Source organism: Grampus griseus, assembly GCF_964374135.1.
Source record: "Grampus griseus genome assembly, chromosome: 4".
Classification (NCBI taxonomy): domain Eukaryota; kingdom Metazoa; phylum Chordata; class Mammalia; order Artiodactyla; family Delphinidae; genus Grampus; species Grampus griseus.
Genome location: NC_138997.1, coordinates 20773071 through 20800762, shown reverse-complemented (window position 1 = coordinate 20800762; position 27692 = coordinate 20773071). Strand labels below are relative to the sequence as shown.

The window sequence follows — 27692 nt, the reverse complement described above, 5'->3', positions numbered from 1 at the left end:
GACTTTCAAGGAGTACTTTACGATGGTGACCAGCAAAGCTGGCAACCTTAGAAGAAGATATCATGAGAATCTAGAAGTAGCCAGTATAAAAGCCTTTGCTTCTTCTAAAGTCACTGGAGTAGATGAACACCTCTAATTCAGGGTAACTTGCCTATATTGCTCAAGACTTCAGTCTTGTTCACTTCCTGCTTTTTTCTTCTAATCGTCCTGCACAGTTAGGATGGGGTTTCCGACCTCAAGTGTGTCACAGTGGAAGACTTACTTCACAGGTCAATTTCCTCAAAGACTCGCCCCCATTCGCCATCACACAGCTTCACAGTCCTTCTTTTCTCCGCATTTCGGTCTTGGAGCTCATGGCTGCCACTCCCACTATCTTGACGAGATACAAGATTGATGCCTTGTGTGTGTGTGTGTGTATGTACATATACCCATGAACAGTCAGCCAGCCTTTTTGTGTGTGTTGTAGTCCACTCATGCACTAAACTCGGGCAGCAAACTATACTGGGGCTGTGCAAGAGTAGCTCCACTTGTCTTCGGGGAGCTCTGGGGTAAAGCCACAAAACGTGATCCTCCATCTGCTCGTGCCTCAAAGGGAAGGATGCAAATTCTTGTGTATTTTTGGCTTCGTTTCATCATAGGAGAGGTAAACAGCTCAATGGGAATGCACGTTGCTGCTATCGTTGGAATATTTTTTTCAGAATGACAAACTCTCAGTGAAAAGTTAAACTCTGAGGCATAGGAAAAAAGCTAGAATTAGAACCCAAGTCTCCAGACTGAAGACTCAATGCTCAAGACCCTCAAACTTGTTGCCTCTGTAAATCAAACTGCAGTCTTGTATGGGTGATATAGGTGCCACGGGGGAGGAGGGATAAGAATTAGACTCTAGTGCAGAGAGAGGAGAGTGAATGCAGAGTCATAGCTTCCTCTCTGCAGTGAAACCATATGTTTCCTGAATTAATACAGATATTATTTAGTGAACATGTGCAATAGACAAAGGCCACTTCGTGATGTCTTTTTCTTATGATTTCTTATAATTTTCTCTATGTTTTTAGAATCAGAACTGACTTTTTGCTATAGAACTCAGTTTAATTTCCTAACAGACTTGAAGGAGGGGCAGTTAGTTATGATCCACAAAGTTGTATGGTAACTAACTAGCCCTCTGAAAAAGTATGGCAACTTCAGTGAAAGATACTCTTTCACATTGGTTTCACTGCTTGGAGGTAACCTCACACCATGCCAATCAAGATTTTGCTGCCCATTTTACCAGATAATTCAATGGATATTAAAGATATAGTTCACCATATAGACCTGATTAATTGAAGAAAAATATAGCTTCTTATTGCTGACACTATGAGGTTAGAAATAGCATCCTATGCTAATCTGCAATGCCAAGAAATGAAGATGGTTTAAATCAGATCTCATGACTAATGCATGAGATCTGAAGTTCTTTTATTCCTGGCTATTTTAGAAAACTGAGGTGTATTTTTACCCAAAAAACTAATTCTATACGATTTATTGAGATAATACAAAATGCCTTATTATTAACAGCTCACAATCAAGATTTTTGTCCTACTAATGATCACAGAAACAGTTTGTCCATTTTAATTTTTTCAAAATTACGTATTTGCAATGGGTTAAGTCCAGATTCAAGGATATTATATTTGATCCTTAGTTGTTGTTAGTGGGGGTTTTTTTTTTTTTTGGATACTCAATATCTGGGGAGATGACAGAAAGTTTAGATTACTTTCTGTGGTTGTTCTTCCATTTTAATTGTACTTATTGTGAATTCACTTAAACAGAAAGAAATATATCTAGCAATAAAGTATGCCTGTCATATTTGCTTGTTTTTGTTATGACAAACTGTGAAATACTGTGTTTTTCCTATAGTTCTAATCCATGAAATCTGCAATCTTTCCACTTGATTTACGAAGGACCCTTAATTACTGCTGTCATTAGCACCTAGTGTTCAAAACAGTCTGTTAAAATGTACTGTTCGTCTCACCTCCAAGTCTCTGCTTGCTTTGTTTTAATTTTTTTCCAAGGGTAACTAAAACAATAATTGCCCTAATAGCAACAATCATTATGTACAGCCAATTAAATAATATTCCAAGTTTTTTGTTGCCTATTTCTTTTTGTTCATAATTTGGCATTTGTGTGTTAAGACTGGCCTAGAGTTTGAACAAGTGTCCACAAGCAGGGTTACTACTAGCGAGGACTTATTACCTGGGTTTTAAAAACAAGCCACTCATTTGTCTTCTTGCCATATGGATAGGGGTAACAGACAACTGCTGCGAAGCTTCAATGTTTCTGCCTGGTCATGCACAGTTCTGCAATATAATGTATAAACGTATAACAACAACTTTGGATCACTTGATACCTCGTTTGGAATAAGGAAATTAAATCCAGCCAGGCGCGTCCCCACGGTCGTCCGCGCGCACACACATACACACATATACACAGTCTCGCGCGCGCGCGCACACACACACACGCGCGCGCGCGCGCGCGCGCGTCAAAAGTTGATTCATTCCCGAGATCCCCCAGAATCTTTCTTTTTCTCTTTTCTGGCAGCGCCGGCTTCCCAGTCCGGGTGGCAGTGAGGTTGGGGGCGTGGGAGGGGCGGGGAGGACGAGCAGAGGGAGGCGGGAGCCGGGTGCCGATGCGCGCCGCACCCGCTCCTGCCGGCGGAGAGTCCGCGCCGGGTTTTGCGCCGTGTCCCCGGGCTTGTCTCACGGCCTCCAGCCGCCGCCGCTGCCGTGTTTACTGAGCTCGCGCGTCCTGATATCACTCCGCTGGCATGGAGGAGGAGGAGGAGGTGGAGGAGCGAGAGGAGGAGGCGGCGGCGGCGGCGGCGGCGAGCAGTTGATCATTGTGATGGTGGCAGGAGCAGCGGCGGCAGCGGCAGCCCAGCCGAGCGTTAGGGGCTGCTCTCCGCGCGGCGTTTTGCAAAGGACTTCACCGATCTACTTTTGCAGTCGCCTCGGACTGTCCATGTGTTTACTTCCCCCAGCCCGAGGATTCGATATCTAGGTTCCTGTGAAATGCAACTGAGCAGCCAAAGTACTTTGAGAACACGGGGCGGCATAAACACCAAAACTTTTTTTGTGGAAGGAAAATGCAATAAGCAAGCTTGCCGTTTTCCGATGCGGTGTGGAGTGAGTGTGTGTCGCGCGTGTCCGCACTGGAGGCATATGCTTGTGTGTGTACATGGGGTGTGTTTTTCGGTACGTAGGGAGAAAATGCTTGCCAACCACCGGAAATCTCCTGGAATTTATTAGAAAATAATGGATTATAAAAAGAAGGCAGGCGAAGAACGGATCTTCCCTTGAGTTGCAACCCGATTTGCTGCTGGCTCAGTTTGTTGTGATTCTTTTTGTTGATAGGTGTCTGATGGTATTCTGATAACACCCCCCTTTTTTCCCCTCGAGCTTTACAGTTTAAAAAAAGGAAACAAAAAAAAACCACCCCAAAATCTCTCCCCCTTTTTTTCGCCCGGTCGGGATCGCTGTTTCCATCCATGTGCTTGCGTCTCCCCCGCGTTCCACTTAAACTATTTTAATCCTTGGACCCAAGGAGGAGGCTGATAGGGGGTGGATAAAAAAAGTTCTTCCAAAATAGTGTGCCCGGGGAGCAGGATGGGGGATTTCGCAGCCCCCGCTGCTGCCGCGAATGGCAGTAGTATTTGCATCAACAGTAGCCTGAACAGCAGCCTCGGCGGGGCCGGGATCGGTGTGAATAATACTCCCAATAGTACTCCCGCTGCTCCGACTAGCAATCACCCGGCTGCCGGCTGCGGCGGCGGCGGCGGCGGCGGCTCCGGGGGCCCCGGCGGCGGCTCGGCGGCCGTCCCCAAGCACAGCACGGTGGTGGAGCGGCTCCGCCAGCGCATCGAGGGCTGCCGGCGGCACCACGTCAACTGCGAGAACAGGTACCAGCAGGCTCAGGTGGCGCAGCTGGAGCTGGAGCGCCGGGACACCGTGAGCCTCTACCAGCGGACCCTGGAGCAGAGGGCCAAGAAATCGGGCGCCGGCACGGGCAAGCAACAGCACCAGAGCAAACCCCAGCAAGATGCGGAGGCTGCCTCGGCGGAGCAGAGGAACCACACGCTGATCATGGTGAGGGCGCGCTGGCAGCGGGCACGGGGCGCGCGCGTGGGGGGGGCGTGGAGCTTCTTACACGGGGGGCACGGGGATCTGATTTGCACGGCGGGCGAAGTGGGCTGAAGCCGAAGGGTTAACGTCAACTTTTGTGAGGTAAAAGCTGCCGTCGCCGCTACCTGTTCATCTGTCAGGGTTGTCAGATTTGGGGAAGAGGGGGCGAGAGGGGGAGAAGCCAGTCACGACTGCGAGGGGCGGAGGGAGCCTGGAGGAGCGTCGGAGTGAGGCCCTGGAAAAGTTTTACCCCCCTCTCCCTTTCTTAGATACCGATTTGAAAGAGTGAACCCAGAGTTGAAACCTCGCTCCTCCTCTTCACCGCTCCCCACCCCACCCCTCGCCTGGCCGCCTGGGCTCCCCAGACCGGTCCCCCTTCGCCCACCCCTCTCAGCACGTCCGCCGAGTGCAGGGAGAAATGGATGCTGTCGCAGATTCTGGGCGGGCACCAGGCCCTCGAACCTGGGGGGAGGAGGAGGGGGAGGAGGGGAGATGCTCTCGCCTCCTCTCCCCAGCTCACCCTCTTTGGGCTGAGAAAGTCTGAGAGTTTTGTGAATGAACTTTGAGGTGGGTGAGAAGCAAGCGAAGGTGGCTGCGCGCGCGCGCGTCCACGAGAGCGCGCGCGGATGCGGGCGCGAATGCGCTCCCTCGCAGCTCGAGACCCCGGGCCGGCCCGGCAGGTGGAGCGGCTCCGAGGGTCGCGGCACTCGCCGGGGCTGGAGGGGAGAGCGACGCCCTGGGCTTGTGCGGAGAGTCCCCGCCACGCAACTTCGCCGGGCATTCTCTCCCCTCCTCCTCTTAAACTTGCTTGCACAGAGCTTTCTCCGCTGCTCTCCCGCCCCGCTCTCCGCCAACTTTCCGGGCCAGTCTGATAAGCCCGGAGGAGTGGAAGGTAGCGCGGAGGTGAAAGAGGCTTAAATGGCTGGGTGGGTGGGTTGGAGGTAGGAGGAGCAGCCAATGGCTTAACTTCTCCGGGAGGAAGGGGCAGTTCCCACCCCCTAACCCTGAGGGTAGAATCCTTTCTCCTATCTCCACTCTCCGGTTCTTTTGCTTTCCTTTCGTGGGGGGGAGCCGGAAGCTTGAGAAAGGTGTCTGCAGCCCCCTCCACCGCCGCACGGCCCGGATTTGGGCTGCGCGCGTGTGCGGAGTGGGGCGGGCGGTGGGAATCCGGGAGCGTAGCGGGGCCGCGCGCCTTCTCGCGTTTCCCCTGCAGACCGCACCTCGATCGGCGGCGCGGGAGGCCCTCTCGTTGTGCGGCTTATAACACGCGCACGTCCCCGGTCTGGGAGTCGTCGGCGTCGGAGGTGGTGCGGGTGCGGGCGCGGGCTTTCGCTGGGCGTTCCGTGACAAAGAGCCGGCTTGGGGGAGGGGAAGAGGAGAGGCCGCCGCGCTCACTCCCCACCCTCCCCACCTCCCCCCACCCCGCACGTGAAGAGGAACAATTTGTTTATCTTGGGCTTCAAGAATCCTTCCCTCCTCCCTGCTCTCCGAGGCCGCCCAGCCCCTCCTCCCTCCCCTCCCTCCTCGGCGCGATCCTGCCCAGTCCCGCCGGCAGCACCTTCCCTCCTCCCCTTCCTCGCCCCCCTCCGTACTCCTTTTCCTCCTCCCACCTTCCTCGAGCCCGCCTTCCCCCTCCCTTCTGGAACGCGGCCGTGGGGGAGGGAGCGGGACGCGCTTTGTCCGCCTCGCGGCCCGGCTCGCCCCGGAGGCCGCCCGGCAGGGAGGGGCGCTGCGCCCCGAGGCCCTGCCCCTCCCCCGCGGCCGCCCCCGCCCCGCGGGCCCGCGCTCCCCCCCCACCCCGCCCCCCGCCTCCGAGCTAGCCCGGAGCGCGAAGAAGAGGCGGACTCGGTGGGGAGGGAGAACGACGGTCATAGAGTCAGGGAGGGAGGTTCTCGCTTTACAAACAGGAAGCCGAAAGCCACTGACACACTGTAGCTTTTCTGATTGTACCCGGAGGCGGGGTCGGACCTGCATCTTGACTGTGTCTCGCATGCCCTGCTGGTACCTATTTCTCTCCGGGTCCGCGCCGTCTCCCATTCCCCGCCGCCCCTTCGCGCTCTGCCACCGATGGGGAGACTCACTTCGTGAACCTGAGACAAGTAGTAGTTGAAAGGCGCTGAGAATATCTTCGTTGCCTGCTCCACGCCCTCTTTTCCTGTGTTTGTACGCCCCACACGCTCGGATTGCGTAGGAATGGGCTTTTCGGGAGGCTCCAAAAATCTCAGTCCCACGGCCTCTCTCCCGACCTTTGGGGATGGAGGAGTGTTGTGGCGTTACCTCGCCAGCTGACCAGCGCTGGAACAAAAAGCCGGTGCCCGGTCGCTTTTGATCGCGGGCGAGAGCAGTACAGTTTGCGGCCGGAAAGTTTTAGCGTTTGGGTTGTGTTCTCTCGAGGGTGCCATGTCGGCCCTGGGAGGGTAGTGGGGGCACTCCGGGTGCGCGCGCCTGGGTTATGATACAACCGCAGGTGGGAGCAAACCCAGGGTCCTGAAGTTACCTGGAAGGAGGTAGCAAGCCCAAGCCAGAGCTTACTTTTGAAAATGCAAAAAGATAGTGCTTACTTGAGTGGATGAGACCGAAGCAGTAAATTTCATGGTGAATCCCAGTTCAGCAAGTTAACAGACTTGAAAAATGATTGCCTGACAATTACATTTTTCTATCAATTTTGTGACAATAATTTAGCGTATCGATTATACCGATGTACAGGAGTATGTTCTACCTTTAACTGTATTTCATATATGCATCTCCCATTGATATAAGTGGTCCAAGTATGTGTGATGAGTGTAATGAAATTAAACAGCCTTAAACCTTAAGCAAAGAGTTGCATGTGAATTCTAGGTACCACAAAAAAGAAAGGAAAAAAGTTAACGTCCTCCTCTACAAGTTATTTTTCCTTTAAAAATAGTTTAAAATTGTACATTGGCCCCTGAAATGAAAGAGTATTTTAACTTAGCCTGTGTGTGAGATAAAATCTTGAGAACAGGTTGCAGAAAACCACGTTAATCTTCCATTTTTGAATTCGCTGTTGGATTTTAGTTGGGCTCTGGGAGGGGGGCGGGGCACAGAGCAATTATAATTAGTTCTCAGATTGAGCTATTTGGAAACCCCTAAAGGAAAGCCATAATCAACCAGAGGCAAATAATAATGATGGTGATGATAAAAATAAAGATGAATAGGATTCTTTTCTGTTTTATTGCTATTGTTTACCTTCTGAGGGCCAGTATGTCCAAAGTACTAAATATTGATTAGTTCTCTTTCTGCTTGGCTTGGATTAAGAAGGCAGTCTAATCAAGGCTTTACCTCTTTTGATTTGTTTTCTTATACGTTTACAAGCATAGGCATGGAAAGCAAACAAGCAAACCCGAAGCAGGGTGGGTGAGGTGAAATAGAAATCTTCCTTTGGCTTTAGGCTGCTGGGAGGGGCCTCAGTTTTGTGTGGGTCCGTAATAGCCCTGTTAGAGAGTGGATAGCCCAGGCCTGGGTTGGAAGCTACATTACTTCAGGTGAAAGGTAGTTTCTGGACATGTAGTCAAATGACTCTCCCCGCACACACTTTCTTTATTCAGAAGGGTCTCCCCCTCCTCCCCTCCAAAAGAGTCGTTGGTGAGAACTATTGATTTCACCTATTAGAGAATCTCGTTGAAAAGGTGTCTTCTCCTAAAATAGTTTTAATTTGTGGTAGCAGAATGAGACATTGTTCATTTTCTGTACTTAAACCTGAAGTCCTGGTTAAAATTTTAAGATAACTTCCAACTGACAGGTTCATTCTCAAGCCAAAGACAGAGTGGCTTGACAAAGGTGTAATCATTCAGGCATACCAAAAAGCATGACAATGCAGTCTTCAGAATTTCAAAATGGTGGTAGTCTTACTTGACCTGGATAAATTCCGTGTTTTGATAACCTTTCTACCTCATAGCGCCATCATAACTTTCAGAGTGTGCTTAATTTATACACAGCTTAAAGACTGTATAAATCCATGTGATTCCTGCTCTGAAGAGTTTATCACATAAAATTCATTTGATAATAAGCATATTAAACGCTGAGTATTAGAGAAAACTGCAACCTATCCAAAATGTTCCCATCTACTCCTGGAAGAGATCCAGGAAATGTCAGCATACTAGTCCAGGGCTAAAACTCCGTATAAATGAATCCGGTTTCCCATTTCTTATCCTGTTGAAGGTAAATTACTGGCTTTGTATCTAGGTTTTTTGGCAAGCTTGTAATGTGAAACCATTTCTAAATCTTTCCTATGAACCTTTTCTTTGGCTTATCCTGTTCTGCTTTCCTGGGTGATAGGATTGATAGTGTCCCTTGAAAAACCTTCCATAGCCCACACAGGGTGTGCCTTAAGTTTGTGAAAACTTTTTGAAATTTCATCTCCCTGTGCTTAACAAGTGTTTGTCTTTTAATTCTCAAGAAGCATTGAACAAAAAAAGCGCTACAATACATGTTTAATTGTGTTATGTATGTACTTTAGTTGTACATTTTATTTAGTAATGGGCAGCCAACGATCAGAAAAGTACAGGCATAGTTAGTTAATCATTCATCATGATCTACAAAATGCTCTTCAGGCTGAGTTCCTTTCCCAGGGAATGCTGAGTTTTCAGGCAGATGGCATGTTTGATACTTTCTATCCAGTTGCATTAGAATCATAAGGGCAAGCTTTAGAATCTTTGGAGGTTTTCTGCCACTTGGTATGAGGAAAATGAACAGTCCCCGGACAAGGTGTACTGACATTTCTGTAAGAAGGATGAGGATTTTAAACCTTCAAATGGAGTTACATAGAGTTATTTTCTAAATACCTCTCTGAGACCAATACAGCCAACTGTTGTTAAAAAGGTTTCCTGACAAGGTTTTTCCATTTGGTTGAGATAAGAATGGGGGAATCTCTCCCTCTTTCTCATCCGTGCTGCTACTATAGGAGGAATCTAGTATGATAAGCCATTCTGCACAGTACGTAGTAGTTCTTGGATATGTCTGAAGTACTTAGGGTTTATTTAGTGTCGCTTACAGAGTTTTACTTGCAATCAGTGCTCCATGTGTATTAATTAACACTTCTGTACTACATTCTTGAGCTTAAGATGGCTAAATTCCGTCATCTCTTTCCACATTACCCATCATAGAGAACTGAGAAATAAATCAGACCTCAAAGTCTCATAAAAAGGAACATATTTAAAACTCAGTCCCAAGATTTTCATAATATCTGCCTTTTGATTCTCCCAAATAGCTTTGCATTTTTCCCTCTATTATTCAGAGGCTGATTATTGAGTTTTCAGATCCAGCTGTTTGCCTTGTTTTTCTTTCCGCCTCCTACTGCCAACCTTTTGGTCTCTTCACTGATCTTTAGCACTTTTACCAAAGAGTGGGAAGAAGCAATAAGAAGAGAAATTTAATTTTGGTGCTTCCTCCTCTATAACTAATGAAACAATTGGATAAGATACCAATTATTTTGGAATAATTATGGGTTTGATTCAGTATACCATTTATTCTTCATTAGTGAAAATCATAGAGAATAGACTGGATTTTTAAATGTCATTCATTCATTCAATGATTCTGGTACATAGTCCGTAGTGCTTCATGGAAGTGAAAAAGCTAAATCACACTCTTGCATCCAAGACTTTGACAGCGTAGTATGTTCTTTTTAGATTTTCAGTATTGTTTAAGCTAGGTTTAAGGGAATAACAGGTGTTTGTTTTTCAGTCAGCATTAGACTTGATGTCAGTGACTTCTCAACAGTTTCTGGCTGAGTTATTCCCCTTTCCTTTGACATTTTCAGTAAAATAGTATGCTTACTTTCATGTTGTTTCAAACTAATTTGACGTTGCAAAAGAAGCTGATTTACAGATGTCTGCGCCAAAGTTATTGGATCCCCCACATCAAATTTTCATTTAAAAAATACAGCATGCTTTTCAGACAGACACATTCAAAAAAATCACTATTCATGTTTGTGAGATGGAAATGGAGCTTTTGGAAAATCAGCTATCACCAAACACTTAGGAAAAAAAACCCCAACCTTTTCTTGTTGTTTAAATCTAACAAAGTTTAAAGAACTAAAGGAATAAGACTGGATAAAATCACTCAGAAAATGGAGTTGAGGGTCTGCCGTATAATGAATACTTAAAGATCATAGGGTTCTATTCCGTGGATCAGAGAAGGCGCACACTTTGTTTTAAAAGTATACCTGGCTATTCCATCTGTTAAACAGTTGAGGGGCTTTTGAGCTGTGGATAAGCAACTCCATTTGGGAAAGAAACACGGTGTTCCCTTAGGGCCACCATACACACGTGCATAGAAAAAGCCATTACTACTATGGCTCAGTGCTTTTTTTTTTTTATGGCAAGCTGCGCATTCTGTTCTTGGGGGAATTTAATAAAAATCTCAAAAGGCCTTCAGTACTTCCTCTGACATAAGGAAAGTGATTTCCTAAGAATAATTTAGACACCTCTTTTAATTATATTGGACCTTCCATTGGTTGGAATGACCTTTATGCTGAAGTAGAATCTTTTAAAGTAAGAATAACTAACATTTATCCACCTTAAGCAATGGCTTAACAACCATAGAAAACTTGAGCGAGCTATTTAAACAACCTCCAGAATTTCTAACTCCTGAAGTCTCCATTCTGTTGGGTAGAATCTGGTTTTGTAATGTTTCACGTTATGGACTCTCAGTCCTCAACACATTTCACTTGTGCTTATGTGTGCGAAGATGATTTTTAGGATACATTACTGTATCATTTCTTTCCTTCCCTCTCGCAAGATCTTTCTCAACCTCCAGGAAACCCATGGCAGGGCCGGGGCTTCCTTCCCTTCAAAAGAAAAGGCTGAAGTGCTGAGTCTATTTGTGCAGATTCAACCTGGGTCGTAACTGTGACTCAAAAGGATTGCACAGCTCTAAGACAAGCTCTACTAGTGCCCTTCATTCTCACAGGGGTGGGTTATTTTTCTTTCTTTGATTGTTTGTTAGATGCTGAAAGTAACTCAGTGATTGAGAGTGAATCTAAAGGGACTGGTACCCAGTAAAGGACTTTAGGAGCTCTAGTGGTAAGGTTAAGAGAGGCGAGAGGGGGTGAGGATCTTGGAGGCATCTCCTGGAATGGGTGGCAAAAGAGGTGATTGGTTTTGCTCATTTGGGGTAAACAGATAGTATCCTGGCGCCTTGGGAGTTTATGGCGATAACATGTGCTTTTAGTAGTCTATTCTGAACCTGCAGACCTTACTAAAACTCAAATATGTATTTTTCAGAGCTAATGGCATTGTTGTTTGTATTGCAATATCTGGGAAAAAAAAGCATTTCCTAAAAGATTTCCATGCTCCTTTAAATGACTACTTCTGCCACTTAAATGGATTTACCATAGGATTCCTTTAAGTCAGAAATTCTCAATCGGTGGAGATTTTGCCCCCGCCCCGAACATTTGGCAATGTTGGGACACATTTTTCAGTTGTCACAACTGGAGGGGTGCTACTGCTGTCTAGTGGATAGAAGCCAGGGGATGCTGTTAAACATCCTACAGTGCACCCACAACAAAGAGTCACCCTGTCCAAAATACCAATGCTGCTGCTTTTGAGAAACCCTGCCTTAAACGAGAGCTCCCCTAGAATGTTGAAAGTACAGAGTGTGGCTTTCCTTACAGCTTTTCAAAAACACTCTTACTGCTTAACCGGGTGGAGGGGGTGGGGATGCTGCTGGGAGGTAGAGAGTCCCTGGGAAGAAGTCAAAGCGCCGGCCGCCCTGTTGCATCTCAGCTCTGGCCATGGGACAGTCTGGCTTTTCACTTCATGCTGGGAAGGTGAACAGTGGTCATTCTTTTTACCTCCCGGAGCGATTGTTCGGCTCAAATGAATTAATATATGTTAAGAGTCCCAAAGACTTGATGGTGCTACACAAAGGCTAGGCTTATTTTTATGAATTACTGTCCTATCGCTCATTTGCTTGCCTCCCACCCAGGTGCAGACTTAGAGTGATTTGGGGCGTATTTCACTAAGGCATAAGCCAAGATCTCATGGTGAGGGCTTGAGCAACTGCTACATATTGGACACTATTTCTAGGCATTGGGGATACAGTAGTGAACCAGGGTCCTTGCTCTGGTTGGACTCACAGCAGAGCATCATTCATGTTTCAGATTAGCTGTATAAAATGGTCTTTATGGTTTCCTGAGAACGTGTTAATGGAAGTCATTAATAACCCAACATTTAGGAAAATCCCAAGGATACTAAATGCTTTGTATCTTCTTGCAAGCTTTCTATAGCTTTCTTGCATTGCTTTCTAAAGCAACATTTATTTCACTGTCTTTCAAATAAAATCAGTTTGTGGAGGGGAGAGGGTTAGTTGGTGTGGCGGAGAATAAGATTAAAGGATGGTTGTTAAAAACGAGGCTGGTGATCATCTTTCTTTCCTTTTTCTGGACTAGGTAACACTTGTAGCACCATAGTCACCGCTTGACATCAAGCTTTTAGAGGAAATTAGACAGAGAGGGAGCATTTAGAAAGAAACAAGCAGAAAGGTGCAGGGACTCGAAACCATGTCACATGAAGAACAGTTGGGAGACCTCGCGGTGTTTAGTCTGATTTCAGGGATGATATGATTGCTTTCTTAAAATATTTGAAGGGCTGTCATGTGAAAAAAGGATTAGTGTGCTCTTTATGGTCTCAAGGGGATAAAGTTAGAATCAGTGGTTGGCGGTTATTAGGAGTAAGGTTTGGTTTAATATATTAAAAAAACAATTATATGAAAATGGAAGCTGTTCACAGATGAAATGGGCTGTGTTGATGAGCGAAAATGCGCCAGCAAAAGTTGTTCAATTAGCTGAAATGTTGGAGAATAGATGACATCTTTTTTAAATTATAAAACTTTAAAACAATATAAAAATAAAATACCAGTGAAAAGAGGATAGGGCTTTTGTCTCTTTAATCCTCTTTATATCCTCATGATAGAAAAAGATCTAACTGGGAATTCCCTGGAGGTCCAGTGCCGGAGTTCGATCCCTGGTCAGGGAACTAAGTTCCCACAAGCTACGTGGCACGGGCAGAAAATAAAAAAGCAACAACAAAAAAAGACCTACCTGTACGTGGGAGGAATTCCAAATATTTGTGGAATAAATTGCTCAATGAAAATGAGTAGATTAAGTGACTTGATTCCTCTTCCTCAGTGTCTCCCCTCTGCCCCCAGAAGTTATCACGGTTTAGAATATCTCTCTCCAGACCTTCTTCTTTTTGCTCACATATATACTATAAGTGTACATCACCACACACCACACGTTAGTTTTTTCCTACTTGAATGGAATCATATTATAAATGTGGTTCTGAGATTTACTTTTTCCACATAATATATTTTGGAGACCTGTCCAATTCAATCCACATAGATCTTCAACTCATTTTTTAAACTGTTATATAGCATTCCATAATAAAACGTTCCATAATTTATTGAATGATCCCGTATTTCGAGAGACTCTGGTAGTTCCTCATTTTCTGCCAATTAAGCCTTACTTAATTGCAATGAACATCCTTATCCATATATCCTTGTATATGTGAGCATTTCTGTAGCACAGATTTGGACTTTTTTCCGTATATGTAATATGTATAAACAGAAGAAGTTGGCCAAAAAAATCTCTTAATCTAATATTGTTTTAACATAGGCCTCGAATCTTATTACAACCTATTTTAGGGCAAATGATCATTGTGTTCCTGAAAAATATGGCTTAAAAAAAAAAGTATCAACTCTAGCAACTGGTGTGTGTCTTTGCAGTCTGTGTGAACACTGTGAATTTTTAAAGGCTGTATATCTGGCCACACGTCTTACACCAATGACTTTCTTTTCATCTGGTCCCAATGACCAAGTGAGTAGGAGTCTAGTTAACAGCTCCTGTTCATGCTGTGAAAGTGGGAAACTCACTGTCTTGAACAAGTTTGTAGTTCTCTTTACCTTTCCTGAGCTTTGTGTTCCCCAGGCCTGCATGGCTTTAGTGTCAAATGTGTATCCATTGGTGATACAGTACCTGGGGTGGCAGCGGGTGCGCCTTTGAGTGGTCATAAAAATCCCAGGTCCGTGAGTTGCCACTTCCTACAGGTTCAGTTACCCTGACTAATCCAGTCATCTGTGTAACATGGTAATAACAACCTGCTGACCTGGCCAGCTGTAGAAAATGCATCCAAATGGACTTGCCTCCACAGTTGCCTTACAGCGTTTGTTTCCACAGTGAGTCCTATCAGTTTTCATTACACACAGGTGCTGAAGTGGTCTCGAGACCGCCCTCCTTCAGGCTTGTTGGTCATTTTGATTTACCTCTGGCCTGGAAGCAGCCGTACCGCGAGATACTAAGAACTATAGTCTGTATTTTTACGGAGCCGGAGGAGTTTGGCTCTAGGATCTACGCTCTTTACATTTTTTTTTGTCTTTACGCTCTACAACATTATTCTGGCTTCACCTGACTGAAGGGTTTTCTCTTGAAAAGGTTGAGTGAGCAGCTGCCTTCTCTAACTAACCATGACCTCCCAAGGAGCAATCCTCACCTATTTGAACTTCCTTTAGGTTTTAAGATCGGTTTGAACAGGAGCCCACGTGAAGATCCGTGGTAGTGCTGCCTCGGCTGGCCCTGCTGTTTTCTAACGAGGATCCCCCCCTTTGCTGTCTCTCGGCCTCACATACCTCTGGCCTCATGTGTCCCTCTTTCCTCGTCTCCTTTACCACCGTCTCATGTTTTACCTTCGTCAAGTGACAGGAGGACCTGGAAACTTGTACAAAAGGTAGGTGGCAGTGATGTGAACAACAGAAGTAAACCGAGGGTGGAGATGTAGGTGATTGGTGTCAACTTCAGAGGTCATTCTCTCCCAAGTGATTCCAATAAACCAAGCGCTCTGCTTCGACTGATGACCTAGATACTGGGTAGCGGCAGCCATTTTCTGCCACTTAGCTGCACTGCATAGCATCTTAGTGGGAAAAACCCCTTTGGCCTGCTAAGCAAATGCAGCTGTGTGCCCAGTGCAGCCTTTAGGGGAGGGGGCTTCAGTTTAAAGACAGCTGGGTAGCTTCTGCTTCAGTAGCTTACATAGCAAGAGTTGGTTGGGCACATAAAATAAGAACCTTGCTTCTAATCTTGCAACTAGGCCAGCCAGTACGATCAACGAAGACGTTCCTCAAGTTGCTGCTCTGGTCACGCAATACAACTTCAACCTTTGACTCTTCTGCTGACAGCCAAGTTTAAACAGTGAGTTTAGTTTTTGCTAGTCTACTGTCCCTCTGAGGAGTGTCATCTGACTTTTTTTGTGCTTGCTTCTGATTTTTCCTGGATCTGTTTCTTTCATTTCTAGCACTAGAATGTCTTCTTTGAAGGATGACTTCCACATATGTATAAGGTGGACAGCTGCCTTGCATTTTGCCCCAAGTATAACATTTTACCTTTACGTGATTGTAGACAGATAAATGCTTCTCTCTTTTGAATATTAGTTGTTTCATAGCTATCTGATTATAGTTATTAGCTAAAAACTGCTTTCCAAAGGCTGGTGAGATTACAGCTATGCTGCAGTAAACTTCTAATGGCTAATTCCTTTGAAAAGCATTTTCTTATTTCTCTTTGAAAGAGTCCAGAGATGATTTGGAATAGGTAATAAATGCTTAGAATCAAGTCTTATCTCATTATTTATGGAGTTTTTAAAAAACATATCTTACAAAAAGGAAGTGTTTCAGACCTGTTGTTTTGAAGAGAGTTCAATAACTATGGACATAAATTCATTCAGAGGTATATCTGGAGGTTAACGTTAGCATCTATGCAAAGAAATCGGACAGTTTGTCAGAGCTGGACAAAACTTTCTGGATACTAAGTAAAAGAAATAAAACTGCTTTAACGGTTGGTTCTTGAGTTTTGGCTGCAGAATGGCTAAGTGAGTTCCCAGCGGGGGTAAAACATACATCCCTTAGGCCCACTCCCATCCTCTATTCTGGGCTCCTTTCTTCCCCAGTTCGAATCCACTGTGGCATTTCAGTCCATCCTTCCTCCCGGCCTCCTTGACAAGAAATGTGGCTGCAGCAGTGGCTGCCTTTGCAGAGTATGCAGGTGGTGTTTATCTTTAATCACTTCAGGTATTTCCTCACAGTGGTGTGTGCAGATCAGCACCTCCCTGGTTGTAACATTCTCTTACTGTTCACATCCTGCAGTAGCCCTTTCCTGCGAGATCCTCTGGTGTTGGGTAAACAGAGGTGGTTTATATAAAGAAGCAGCTTTCTCAGTTTAGGAGTTGTTGCAGCTAAAACGGTTGAAAATGTCTTTTGCAGTTTAACTGGGAATTCCTAAATGGTTTGCAGCTGTTATTGGATTTTTAAAAACATGTTCAAAACACGTTCGTTTTCTTCCACGAAGCACGGAAACAATGACTTGAGATTTGGATTTCATGCTGCTCACTTCTCGGAACCTATTGAAGGACTGTTTGAAAAAGCTGTTTGTCATAACGTTGGATAACCATATCAAAAAAAAAAATTGGGGGGGAGGTTGTATATGTTAGAGTGGAATAGGTCTGGAGCCCGCGATGAACTTGGACCATGTCATGGTAACTTGCAGGGTAGCAAAGTAGGATAAACTGGTACTTTGGGGATCTGGGAAATCTGGCACCCCGGCTATTGAAATTCAAATGGACTGGTGCTTTTTTTTTTTTTTTCTTCAGTGTTTGATCCTGGTCTTAGATTGAAAGGACTGATATGAATCATTCAAGGGCTTTTTCTTAACCTGAAGTTTGTGGTCTGAGATTCCAGATGGAACACTTGGAAATATGTAACAATAGTTTCAAGGAAGGGAGCTTAATGACAGTGTGTGCCTGGGAGAATCGTGTCTTTGTTCCCTCTGCTGAGGTGCAGGTTGTCTGTGTTACTGGTTTGGTAGGCTCCGTGTTTATCTGTGGGCTGGAATGTCAGAGGACTGCCAACCTAAGAATTTTGCTTTCCTCTCTACCCTAAAGTGATGGTGTTGGAGTTTCTCGTATTGGCTCATGGGGGCGGGGACAACCATATATGGAAGAGGGAAGGGGGATTGGCCGGCTTTGGTATTCTCATCCTTTCTTCCTAATGCCATTTTCATTACTCTATTAACAGAGAGTAGATATGCTGAGTAATTATTTATGTCTGTCTTTTCCTTCACAGTGTAATGCACACTTCACTTGTTTTCTTCAACTTTTTGTAATCTGTGTGTTCATGATACACTGAAGAGCAATAAATTTGAGAAGAGAGATAATTAGCTTTGACAGACTTACAGAACTGAGACTGTAAAAGGAGGAAGCAAGAGGGTTGCTTAAGCAAAGATTCCATTACTGGGTTTGAGGGAAATTATCCAGATAAATTCTTCAGTGTTAAAATTCACAACCATCTGGGTGGCCCGGGTTATAAGAGGAAGTGGATTATTGTGTGATTTTTAAGAATTTAAATATTTTTCATAGTTTATAAAATACTTTTTTATTCCTAACATAAATTTTTTTAACATCTTTATTGGAGTACAGTTGCTTTACAGTGGTGTGTTAGTTTCTGCTGTGTAACAAAGTGAATCAGCTATACATATACCTATATCCTCATATCTCTTCCCTCTTGCGTCTCCCTCCCACCCTCCCTATCCCACTCCTCTAGGTGGACACAAAGCACCGAGCTGATCTCCCTGTGCCACGCAGCTGCTTCCCACTAGCTATCTGTTTTACATATGGTAGCATATATAAGTCCATGCCACTCTCTCACTTCGTCCCAGCTTACCCTTCCCCCTCCCCGCGTCCTCAAGTCCATTCTCTAAATCTACGTCTTTATTCCTGTCCTGCCCCTAGGTTCTTCAGAACCATTTTTTTTTTTTTTTAGATTCCGTATATATGTTTTAGCATACGGCATTTGTTTTTCTCTTTCTGATTTACTTCACTCTGTATGACAGTCTCTAGGTCCATCCACCTCACTGCAAGTAACTCAATTTCGTTTCTTTTTACGGCTGAGTAATATTCCATTGTATATATGTGCCACATCTTCTTTATCCATTCACCTGTCGATGGACACTTAGGTTGCTTCCATGTCCTGGCTATTGTAAATAGAGCTGCAATGAACATTGTGGTACATGACTCTGGTATTCTCAGGGTACATGCCCAGTAGTGGGATTGCTGGGTCATATGGTAATTCTATTTTCAGTCTTTTAAGGAACCTCCATACTGTTCTCCGTAGTGGCTGTATCAATTTACATTCCCACGAACAGTGCAAGAGCGTTCCCTTTTCTCCACACCCTCTCCAGCATTTATTGTTTGTAGATTTTTTTCATGATGGCCATTCTGACAGGTGTGAGGTGATATCTCATTGTAGTTTTGATTTGCATTTCTCTAATGATTAGTGATCCCAGAATAGCATTTTTTTAACCACTTTTTAAATTGAAGTATAGTTAACTTACAATGTTGTGTTAGTTTCAGTGATGCAGTTATATATATGAATATAATAATATATGTATTCTTTTTCATTGGTTGGATTAAATTATTCCGACTATCGTACATTATTTTCTCTTTTCTGGATTAAAAAGAAAATGTGTGGAACGGAGTGTGAGAGGCTGACTGTGTCAAAAAGGGAAGGGGGCGGGGTAAAATTCGCAACATCTAAGTAAGAGAAATGAGCAAATGAGGCTCCCGTGTAGCCATTATTCCTACAGAGCTTCCTCCCTGGGCCAAATCATGCCCTCCTCCACAGTGGAGGTTATGATGATATGGAAAAAAGGGATCTATCTAGAACGTTCTGAGATATACTGGTTTAATGCTCATAGGAGCGGAGAGAAGGCTTTGTAGGGGAGTTTCACTGAGAAAGAAAATGTTGAGACAGTTTACGGTCCAGTCTATGGGATGAGTTCCGTTAGGTGACTGTCAGCTCTCAGCTGCGGGATCTCTAAGCATTGACCCGGAACTAGCTTGAAGGTGGGCTAGGAGGGGGTGGGGAGAGTGGAAAGGTGTGCATTTCACTGCGCAGGGAATCTTCACCGGGGATCAGTGTGAAGAGCTCCTTTAAAATGTGCAGCTTTTCTCCTCTCCACACCCAGGAGCTGCTTCTGCTTCCCCCACCCGCTCCATTCCTCTATCTTTTGTTCCATGAATAAATATTATGTGGTTTGGTGCTCATTACTCTTTGATATGAAAAAAGGCAATTCATTAGGTTGAAGGAGGAGGGGGAGGGAGACACCATTTTTCACCCGGTGCATCAAGCGCGGTTACACTGATTTGAATTCCCAGAAAAGTAATAAAACAGTGAAAATAATGATAAAACAGCTCCTGGGCTGACAGCTGTGCAGCACGCGGGAACCCCGCGCACAGGCCCCCGTGCTGCAGCAGAACAATATTGCGGAGCATATGGTGCCTTGCAAGCCAGTTGTTGAACTCGGTGGCTCGCTTTTGTCTGGGTGACTCTCCCAGCACCGGGCCTGTGGTGGCTCTTCAGAAACTTCTAGTCTCCTTGGCAGGAGGGCTCTTGGCTCCAGGCCAGCCGTGCTGTACGGTGGCTGACTCTGGCCACGAGGAAAAGCTCAGGCTTGGGGAGCGTTCACGCCTCCTTCCTTTGGTCACTAATCAGATCATTTGTTCCGCAAGGAGAAACTGGGATCTTTTTTCTCCATGGCAGCCCAGTGGCTCCATTTCCAAAGGAAAATTTTCTGCAGGAATGCCAGTGAATTATTAGGGATGCATTACTTCACCGGGGGCTCACTTCTTCTCGAGAGTAACCATTGTTTTGTTTTGTGTTTAGTGCTTTTCAGATGCACTTTGCACATTCCCTCTTCATTCTAAAGGCTAGAATAGCTAAAGCCAGCAAGTATGTTAGGGCTAGTGTGTGTTGCTGCTCCCAGGGAGCGCGTGTGCCCGTCTATCTAGTTTTTAAAAGACGTTGCTAAAATAGGCCCTTTGCTTAGCATGGGTCTTTTTTTTAAATGTGTGAAGCTGGCATGTGTGTGCGCATAAAAAGACTAATTAACTTCACTTTCCTCAGAGGGGTCTCCTTGGCCGCCCCGCAAATGTGCCCCACGTCGGCCGGAGTCGTGCCATCATCCTTGAAGCCTTTATGACGCCAGCCTCTACGGAGTCAGGGTCACTCATTCTGGTTCCTCTCTTCTTGACTCCAAAGCGCAAGGGGAGACCCAGAAGGGCCGCACGGTCCTGGGAGAGTGGTTCCTGCAAACATAGCAGAAGGCGAGTCTCAGAGAGAATCACACTCCATGAGGAAGGGCGGTAGCCTGTGCTATTGTGCTGCCTGCCTGAGAATATTTTTATTTCAGGAGCTGAAAGGAGAAAACGGGGGGTGGGGGGGGATACGACGATGGAGGAGCACCAAATGTCACCATATTCTTGATCTCTATGGATTTTTTTTTTTTTTTTTTTGCAGAACACCCATAAAGCTTGTATTCTGAAGCTGGAATGAGTGAATTTCTTTTTCTCGTGAACAAATGTCATTCCAAGGCCGAATCTACTGGGAAAAAAAATATACATATGTATGTGTATGTATATTTATTTATTTCTGTGATGTTCTACTAATGACTAATCAGAGATTACATCTGAACGCTCTTCTGGGGGAACTGATATTTTTTCAGGCCTTTAGTTTTACACTTGTGTTCACTGGCCTTGAAAAAAATGTTTCTAAACGGAGGAAAATCGATCTGCCAGAAATCTGGTATAAGTGGAGAGGCACTTGCCGTCGCATTCAGGGCCTGGGAGAGTGGATGCCTGTGCCCTGGATGTGTGCAGAGCATCCCGAGGAATGAGTGGGGTGCTGTTTGCTGCTTACTTGCTGGGTTGGTTGTAGGAGCTCCTTGATGGTGTGAACATTCTGTCAACCTTCCCTTAATGGTGTGTTTTCACAAGTCATAGTCAAGGGAGAGGTATTTCGGCTTTTACCTTCCTGAGTTTCCTGAGTTAGGGGAGCAGTCTTAACCTTGTCTCCCTTTAAGATATGGAAGCAAGAAGAGAATGACTAAAAAAGACCTACACTTGACTCTCCCTCTTCCTCGTCCTGGGCACCTGTAGAGCTACCCACAGCTACTCTAGAGGTTTTGCTACAACTATCACAGCCTCCCTCAAGGGGCAGCTGGTAGAGAAGTTGGAAGGGACGAATAGGGGAGAAAGAAAGTGCTAGAAAGGAAAGCAGGAGACAAGAGGAAGAAGGTGAGGGTAAGAAATGATAAGACATTTTGGGGTGTTAAGAATAGGTGAATGGGCTTCCCTGGTGGCGCAGTGGTTGAGAGTCCGCCTGCCGATGCAGGGGACGCGGGTTCGTGCCCCGGTCCGGGAAGATCCCACATGCCGCGGAGCAGCTGGGCCCGTGAGCCGTGGCCGCTGAGCCTGCGCGTCCGGAGCCTGTGCTCCGCAACGGGAGAGGCCACAGCAGTGAGAGGCCCACGTACCGGAAAAAAAAAAAAAGAATAGGTGAACATTTGGCTAGACGAAGTATCCTTGTTTCCATTGAATTAAATTTGTAAATATCTTTTTGGCTATTTTATATTTGCACAATAATATTGGATATTCTAATTACACAGTGCGCTTATGGGATAAGTGGAGCTACAGTGAGACTCAGCTCACTTACTAGGTCACCAAATGAGTGGGTGGCAAAGCAAAAGTAGAAACAGGCTATTGACGTTCTACATTTGGTACAGCTTTTCCGGTTGGATGAAGAACGGTGAATCTGAAAATCCAGCTGTGTTGTTTTATACTTAGGAAATAAAAATCTTCAGGGGTTATGGGGAGAGTTCAATTAAAAAAAAAACTTACCCCCCCAATGTGATTTGTATTATAATTATTTAATACCTAAAGGACTCTTATAATTGAATTTTAGGGTGCTTCATTTACATTCCAGCTGGCGAGAGTTAGAAATACTGTCACTTTGTGGTCCTCTAATTGTTGTCCCAAACATTCACAAAATGCCCTGTGATTCAATTATAAGTATCTTCTGGGGACTGTGTAATTATATACTACCTAGTTACCATTATAAAGCACCAGGGGATGGTAAGCCAATCAGGTAGTGTTAGTGGCTGGTGGTTCGTAACCCTGTAATTGATAGTACAAAGAGCTTTGGGTAAAACTACAAATTTTAGAAGAGAGAATGATCTAGCTTTAGGGGCAGGAAAGGGTTGCATACTCATTTTTAAGTTATACCAATATGATTTTTGAAGTAAATGCTTGCGGATGATATTAAATAATCGACAAATTTGTTTAGCGTAAATGAAATACGAAGTCTAAAGATGTGGACCAGAAACGCTATAGCAGTGAAAGAAAGGGGAGGGTACTGGTGCGCACATAAAGCTATGTCTTTGTAAAACGAAAATTAAACAAAGAACAATACAAGAAAATATGCCACATATGGGAAAGAATTACTGGATATGAGTATCAAGTAATCTTTGAATTAAAGAACGGAGAATGAATATTTTCAAGGATGTTCGTGCAAAATAAGAAGTCTTTAGCCTGCTCCTCTCAGGGCACCACGGAGGCATCTACTTGCAGACGTCGCCTCTCTTCCAGAGCTCTTTAAAGTGGTCGCCAGCTCTCGACTGCAATTGCTTCTGAGTAGTGTTCAAACAACCCTGACATGAGTCCCCTGGTATGTCATTATCGAGTCTCATATTTAACCTTTTTCTAATAGCCTCCCCAAAGTCCAGAGTTTTCAGTTAGTGCCAGAGGAAGTTAGAAAGGGTGTTTTTCCTCCCCTTGACTACACAGTTGTGAGGAACATCGTTAACTGGAAGTCACCTTTGTTTTTCCTTTTTTTTTTTTTTGGTCCTATGAGGGGACCAGGTGGATGCGAAAGGAAAGTGGCGCGTTGAGATAGGCCAGACTTTGCGGCGAGTGTCAATACATGAATAAGAACGTCTCTTTTTCTTAGTTTTACTGAGTCTCTTGCTTGATTAACTCTATTCTTCTGGGAGAGAAGGACCAGGGAACACAGGCATTCGTAGAGAATGCGGCTCTCCTCCTTTTCCCTTTCCTAAGCTTGTTATTAGTGACGCATGCGTGATGCTAAGAGGTCAGGGACAAGCTGCAGAGTGTGGACAAGCCCGAGACCAGGGGCGATGGTTACACTGGTGTAGAACCCACCTTGGCCGCTCCTTACGGTAGGTGAACAAAACCCTTTTGCCCAAGTGCTGAACAGTCTCATGACCACTGTGCCTTTAGAAGGATGGTCCTTTGTTTTTTTTTTAAAGTAGATTTTTGTTTGTTTGTTGTTGTGTTTGGCCGCCCCGCACAGCATGCGGGATCTTAGTTCCCTGACTAGGGATCGAACCGGTGCCCCCTGCAGTGGAAGCATGGAGTCTTAACCAGTGGACCGCCACGGAAGTCCTAACCTTTCTTATTAAGAGAAGCATATGGAAGTGGTGACATCTCTGATGTCATAGAAATCGGAGAGAGCATTCATGTATTCAGGAGACTGGGGGACACCCAGAGGTCTCGTTCTTGAGAGGAGGCTGGAGGCAGATGACCCAAAGAACCTTCTCCTTTGCTACTTCTCAGCCTCTGGCCTGGTGCTGGGAGCAGTGGGCGACTGCAGATGTTCTTGCCGCACTGTCACCACCAGTGGAGATGGAGGAGAGGGGCTCTGGGAAAAGAGCTAGATAGAAAGGGGGGAAAAGAGGTAAAGAAGGTGCAGGGACCGCCGGGAGACGTTTGGACGTGGACCCTTCATTGCTTTTTGAAATAGTGAGAGGAAATGTTTCTGCACGTGTCTTGGAGATACATGGGAAGCCTCGTGGAAATCCCATTCTGACTTTCCTTCATGGCTTGTTCCCTACTGACACATCTTTTTGGTTCTGCACAAATTCCCAGGCACCTTCTGCCTCTGCACTGGGTCCTTCTTGCAGATTGTGGTTCTGCAGGGGGGGAAGCGAGGCCACCTCTTGAGAGGGTCTCCTCCCTCTAACCCCTTACCCAGGGAGTCCCATCCTTCCCTTGACGAGGGCTCTGCCCCGTGCTGTCTGGGTGGTGGGTGCTGGGCGCAAGTGAACACGCCAGCCTTTGGTCTCAGCGGCGGAGGTCTGCTGCTGTCAGGGTTTTCCTTGTTTTTCTCCTGACCTGCACTGTAGTGTTCCCAGGTTCAACCCCCACCAAGCTGGTAACTTCCTCTGGGTGGCTGTATAATCTCTCTTCTATGTATAATACAGACAGAATTTCTGATTATCAAATATAACAAATGCTCCCACTATCCTCTGTCTCTGGCTCCCATCCCCATGGTTGGGGTACAGTTTGTTCTAGCTCAAAGAACATTACATGGAGAGCAGGGAAATCAGGTCTAGTTCAGGCGTTTCCCCAACAAACTATATAACCTTGAGCAAATCACTGAGTCTTCTAGGACCACAAAACTCATGGTTTGATTCCATTGATTTGTAAGGACACTTTACAGTAGGAAGGAAATATTTCTAAAATCCAAGTGTTTCATAACTTTGTGTAGCCATGCTGGTACTACCTGAAAGCCTAGGAGTATCTGCGTCCTTCTTTCAGGCTACCTAGAGGTTCCCACCAGGTAGAAACAGAAACAAAAGAGATCTCAACGTTCACTGAACTAACTGAAGGGTTTTGTCTAACAGATGGTAGTTTATAAATTTAATGTGTATGTGCACGTGCCCTGCTTGGAAATAGGGTGTGTAAAATTCGACAAGTCAGCAGGATGTGAAGAATTGTTTCCTAATTCTGCTGGTCCTTTCTATTTAGAACTCTGGGCCCCTCCCTCCCTCTCATGCTCTCCTAGCATCATATATATGAGTGGCTCTTGTCCTGTACAGCTTTTATGGGTGAGTGGCCAACACTGTGTGACGACCTTCTTTAAAGCAGAGATTGAGCCTGTTGTATAGGAGGAACTCCAAAGCTATTTCTTTTTTTTTTTTTTTTGCGGTACGCGGGCCTCTCACTGTTGTGGCCTCTCCCGTTGCGGAGCACAGGCTCCGACGCGCAGGCTCAGCGGCCATGGCTCACAGGCCTAGCCGCTCCGTGGCATGTGGGATCTTCCCGGACCAGGGCACGAACCCGTGTTCCCTGCATCGGCAGGCGGACTCAACCACTGCGCCACCAGGGAAGCCCCCAAAGCTATTTCTTGAAAGGACCTGAACTGTAATATTGGCTGAGATATTTCATCACGTCCTTATTAATTATGGCATAAGACCTAAACTTCAGGGCTGGAGTCTTAAAATGTGGCTGGAAAACCCAACTTTTTTTTCTAGTTAGTTGAAGCCATTTTTCTCTCATCTTTCAATCAGCACGTATCCACCTGCCATCTAATAGCGAAACCAATGTGTCCTTTTTTGTACCATTTCTTAATGATTTGTAAATTTACAAATTATTATCCTTCCTTTACTAAGGCCAAATAATATCCCGGGGATCTTAATCAGTTTTTGAAAGTCATTGTACAAACTTCAGTTTACAGGCCTTTGTAGCACGTATGTGTAGGTGACCCTCAGGGTGATTCTTTTAGACTCTTAATTTCTTACTAGTAGACTATCTCAAACAATGTAACACTGTATTACAGCATTTTAGCTGAGTTTACTTTAGAAATATGCATTTGGGCAGATAAAATTATGAGGATGAGCAGTGGGCCAATTTATACAACTCAAACTATGCAAACAAGGAAGACACATTCTGTAAATGTAGATATTGTTTCTTCAGTTCTTAAGATGTTTACTTTGTAGTAGGTTTACCAGCACATTTTCTAAGTAAAGAATTTCATAAATTAGAGCGCTTGGATCATCTCAACAAAGCAAGAAAAATAACAAAAAGCTTTTTAGGTGGAATACACTATCTAGCAGATTCTTGGGTACAAAGCCATTTTTCTGTCCTCTGCATCTTCTCCTTTGGGCAAGCAAGCATATTTTCTCTCTGGTTCTGTCTGAGTAGTTGTTTTTTTTTTCTTTGTTTTTTTTGCGGTATGCGGGCCTCTCACTGTCATGGCCTCTCCCGTTGCGGAGCACAGGCACCGGACACGCAGGCTCAGCGGCCATGGCTCACGGGCCCAGCCACTCTGCGGCATGTGGGATCTTCCCGGACCGGGGCACGAACCCGTGTCCCCTGCATTGGCAGGCGGACTCTCAACCACTGCGCCACCAGGGAAGCCCTGTCTGAGTAGTTTTGACAAGCATATGAAAAAAACCAGGAGAAAGCCCCAGAATTAAGTCACATTCAGATTGTTTTGCTAACAACTCATATTGTTTTATAATTCCAAGGTGAAAGATAAAAGTCACTCCAATCAAATTAAAAGGACAAGAAATGAACTTGGTTGAGTCTAATGTTTGTTTTAGGCTTGGGATTTACACGGGTGATTCTATTGCTGTGATACACTGATAAACGTCTTATCCCATGCCACAATTAAGCAACAAAACAAAACAAAAATCCCTAAAACAAACCAAAAACCTTAACCTTCTTGGTTTTAAGTTTGCAGACAGGTTTTTTCCTAAGTTAATTTTTTCTCACCTATTTCTTGTGTCTGTGCTTCAGCTAACACTGGCTTAGATTTATTACTGGTGACCTTTCCATCACTGCATATTCATTAGAATAGTAACAAATATTAGGGTGTGTTGATTGTAAATGACCACGTATGCTTTGGCTCTTTTAGTTGCTATACTGATTGGCCATCAGCCTGAAAACTGCTCTTGTTTCCATTTTCTTTTTTATTTGTTTCAGCTCTCTGGCAGACAGAGTCTCAGCCTGTCCTTCCAGAGGGCCGGGGACAGTTATTAAGAAAGAAGGATAAAAAAAAAATAATTGTCTCACTTGGAGAAAGAAGGCATGCATAAGAATTGTGTGTGTATGTGTGTTTGTGTGTGTTTAGAAATTTGGTTGGATTTTTGTTTTACCTCAGAATGGAACAGCTCATGCTTCTGAGCTATTCATTTATATAACAACTACGTAGCTTCCAGAATTTGCCATGACCTGGAAGGGGGCCTCCATGATCCTATTGATGGAAAGAGTAATAATAGTAGCAGCTCGCATTTCCTGAATGCCAGACACTGTTTTAAATGCTTTACATGTTATCATCTCTCTAATTTTCACAACCATCCTGTGAGGCTGTTGTAATTGTTATTTCCATTTAAAAGATGAGGCTGCTGAGTCCCAGGTTTTGACTACTTCCCAAGGTTAATGAGTGGTAGGACAGGGATTCAAACCCAGACAATATTCCTCCAGCGTATGTGTGACTAACAACGGTGTCTAACTACTTCTCATTGTTGGTCCTAGGAGGAGAACGATGGGTTTAGGACTTTGGAAGACTATTTACTTGTACTGTGGAACATGGTTGAAGGGAAATCTTGAAGGTCCACACCCAGATGCTACTCTTCACCATTTATTCCCTGACGGCTTTTTCCACTCAGACTGACCTTAAGGGCAGGGTGCCGGTTCTGGGTTGCTAGGGGTCAGCTCTGGGCTGCCTGGCTCCTGTGTGTGGCCTGATAGCCATGGCTGTTCTCAAAATGTACCGTCTACTTTTATCAATTTGTTCCTCTACCAGATTGCCAAAGTCAAAATCTTATGTGGGCTTCAGCACAAATCTAGAGGACGAGCATAGCTGCCTTTGGAGCAGTGCCTGATGAGAGCCTGTGTGTGCACCTTA

At 45.0% G+C, this 27692-nt stretch overlaps 1 protein-coding gene across 1 annotated transcript in view; it reads left to right on the top strand.

Annotated features, from left to right (window-relative positions):
- Positions 1 to 3632: 3632 nt before the first annotated feature.
- The window catches only part of MAML3 (mastermind like transcriptional coactivator 3), a gene marked incomplete at both ends in the record, with an annotated part of 434681 nt that continues 410621 nt past the window's right edge, over positions 3633 to 27692 (top strand). Inside the window, one exon of the mRNA XM_082653383.1 lies at positions 3633 to 4112. Within this exon, the coding sequence (XP_082509509.1) occupies positions 3633 to 4112 (480 nt within the window). The remainder of the gene's footprint in view (positions 4113 to 27692) is intronic.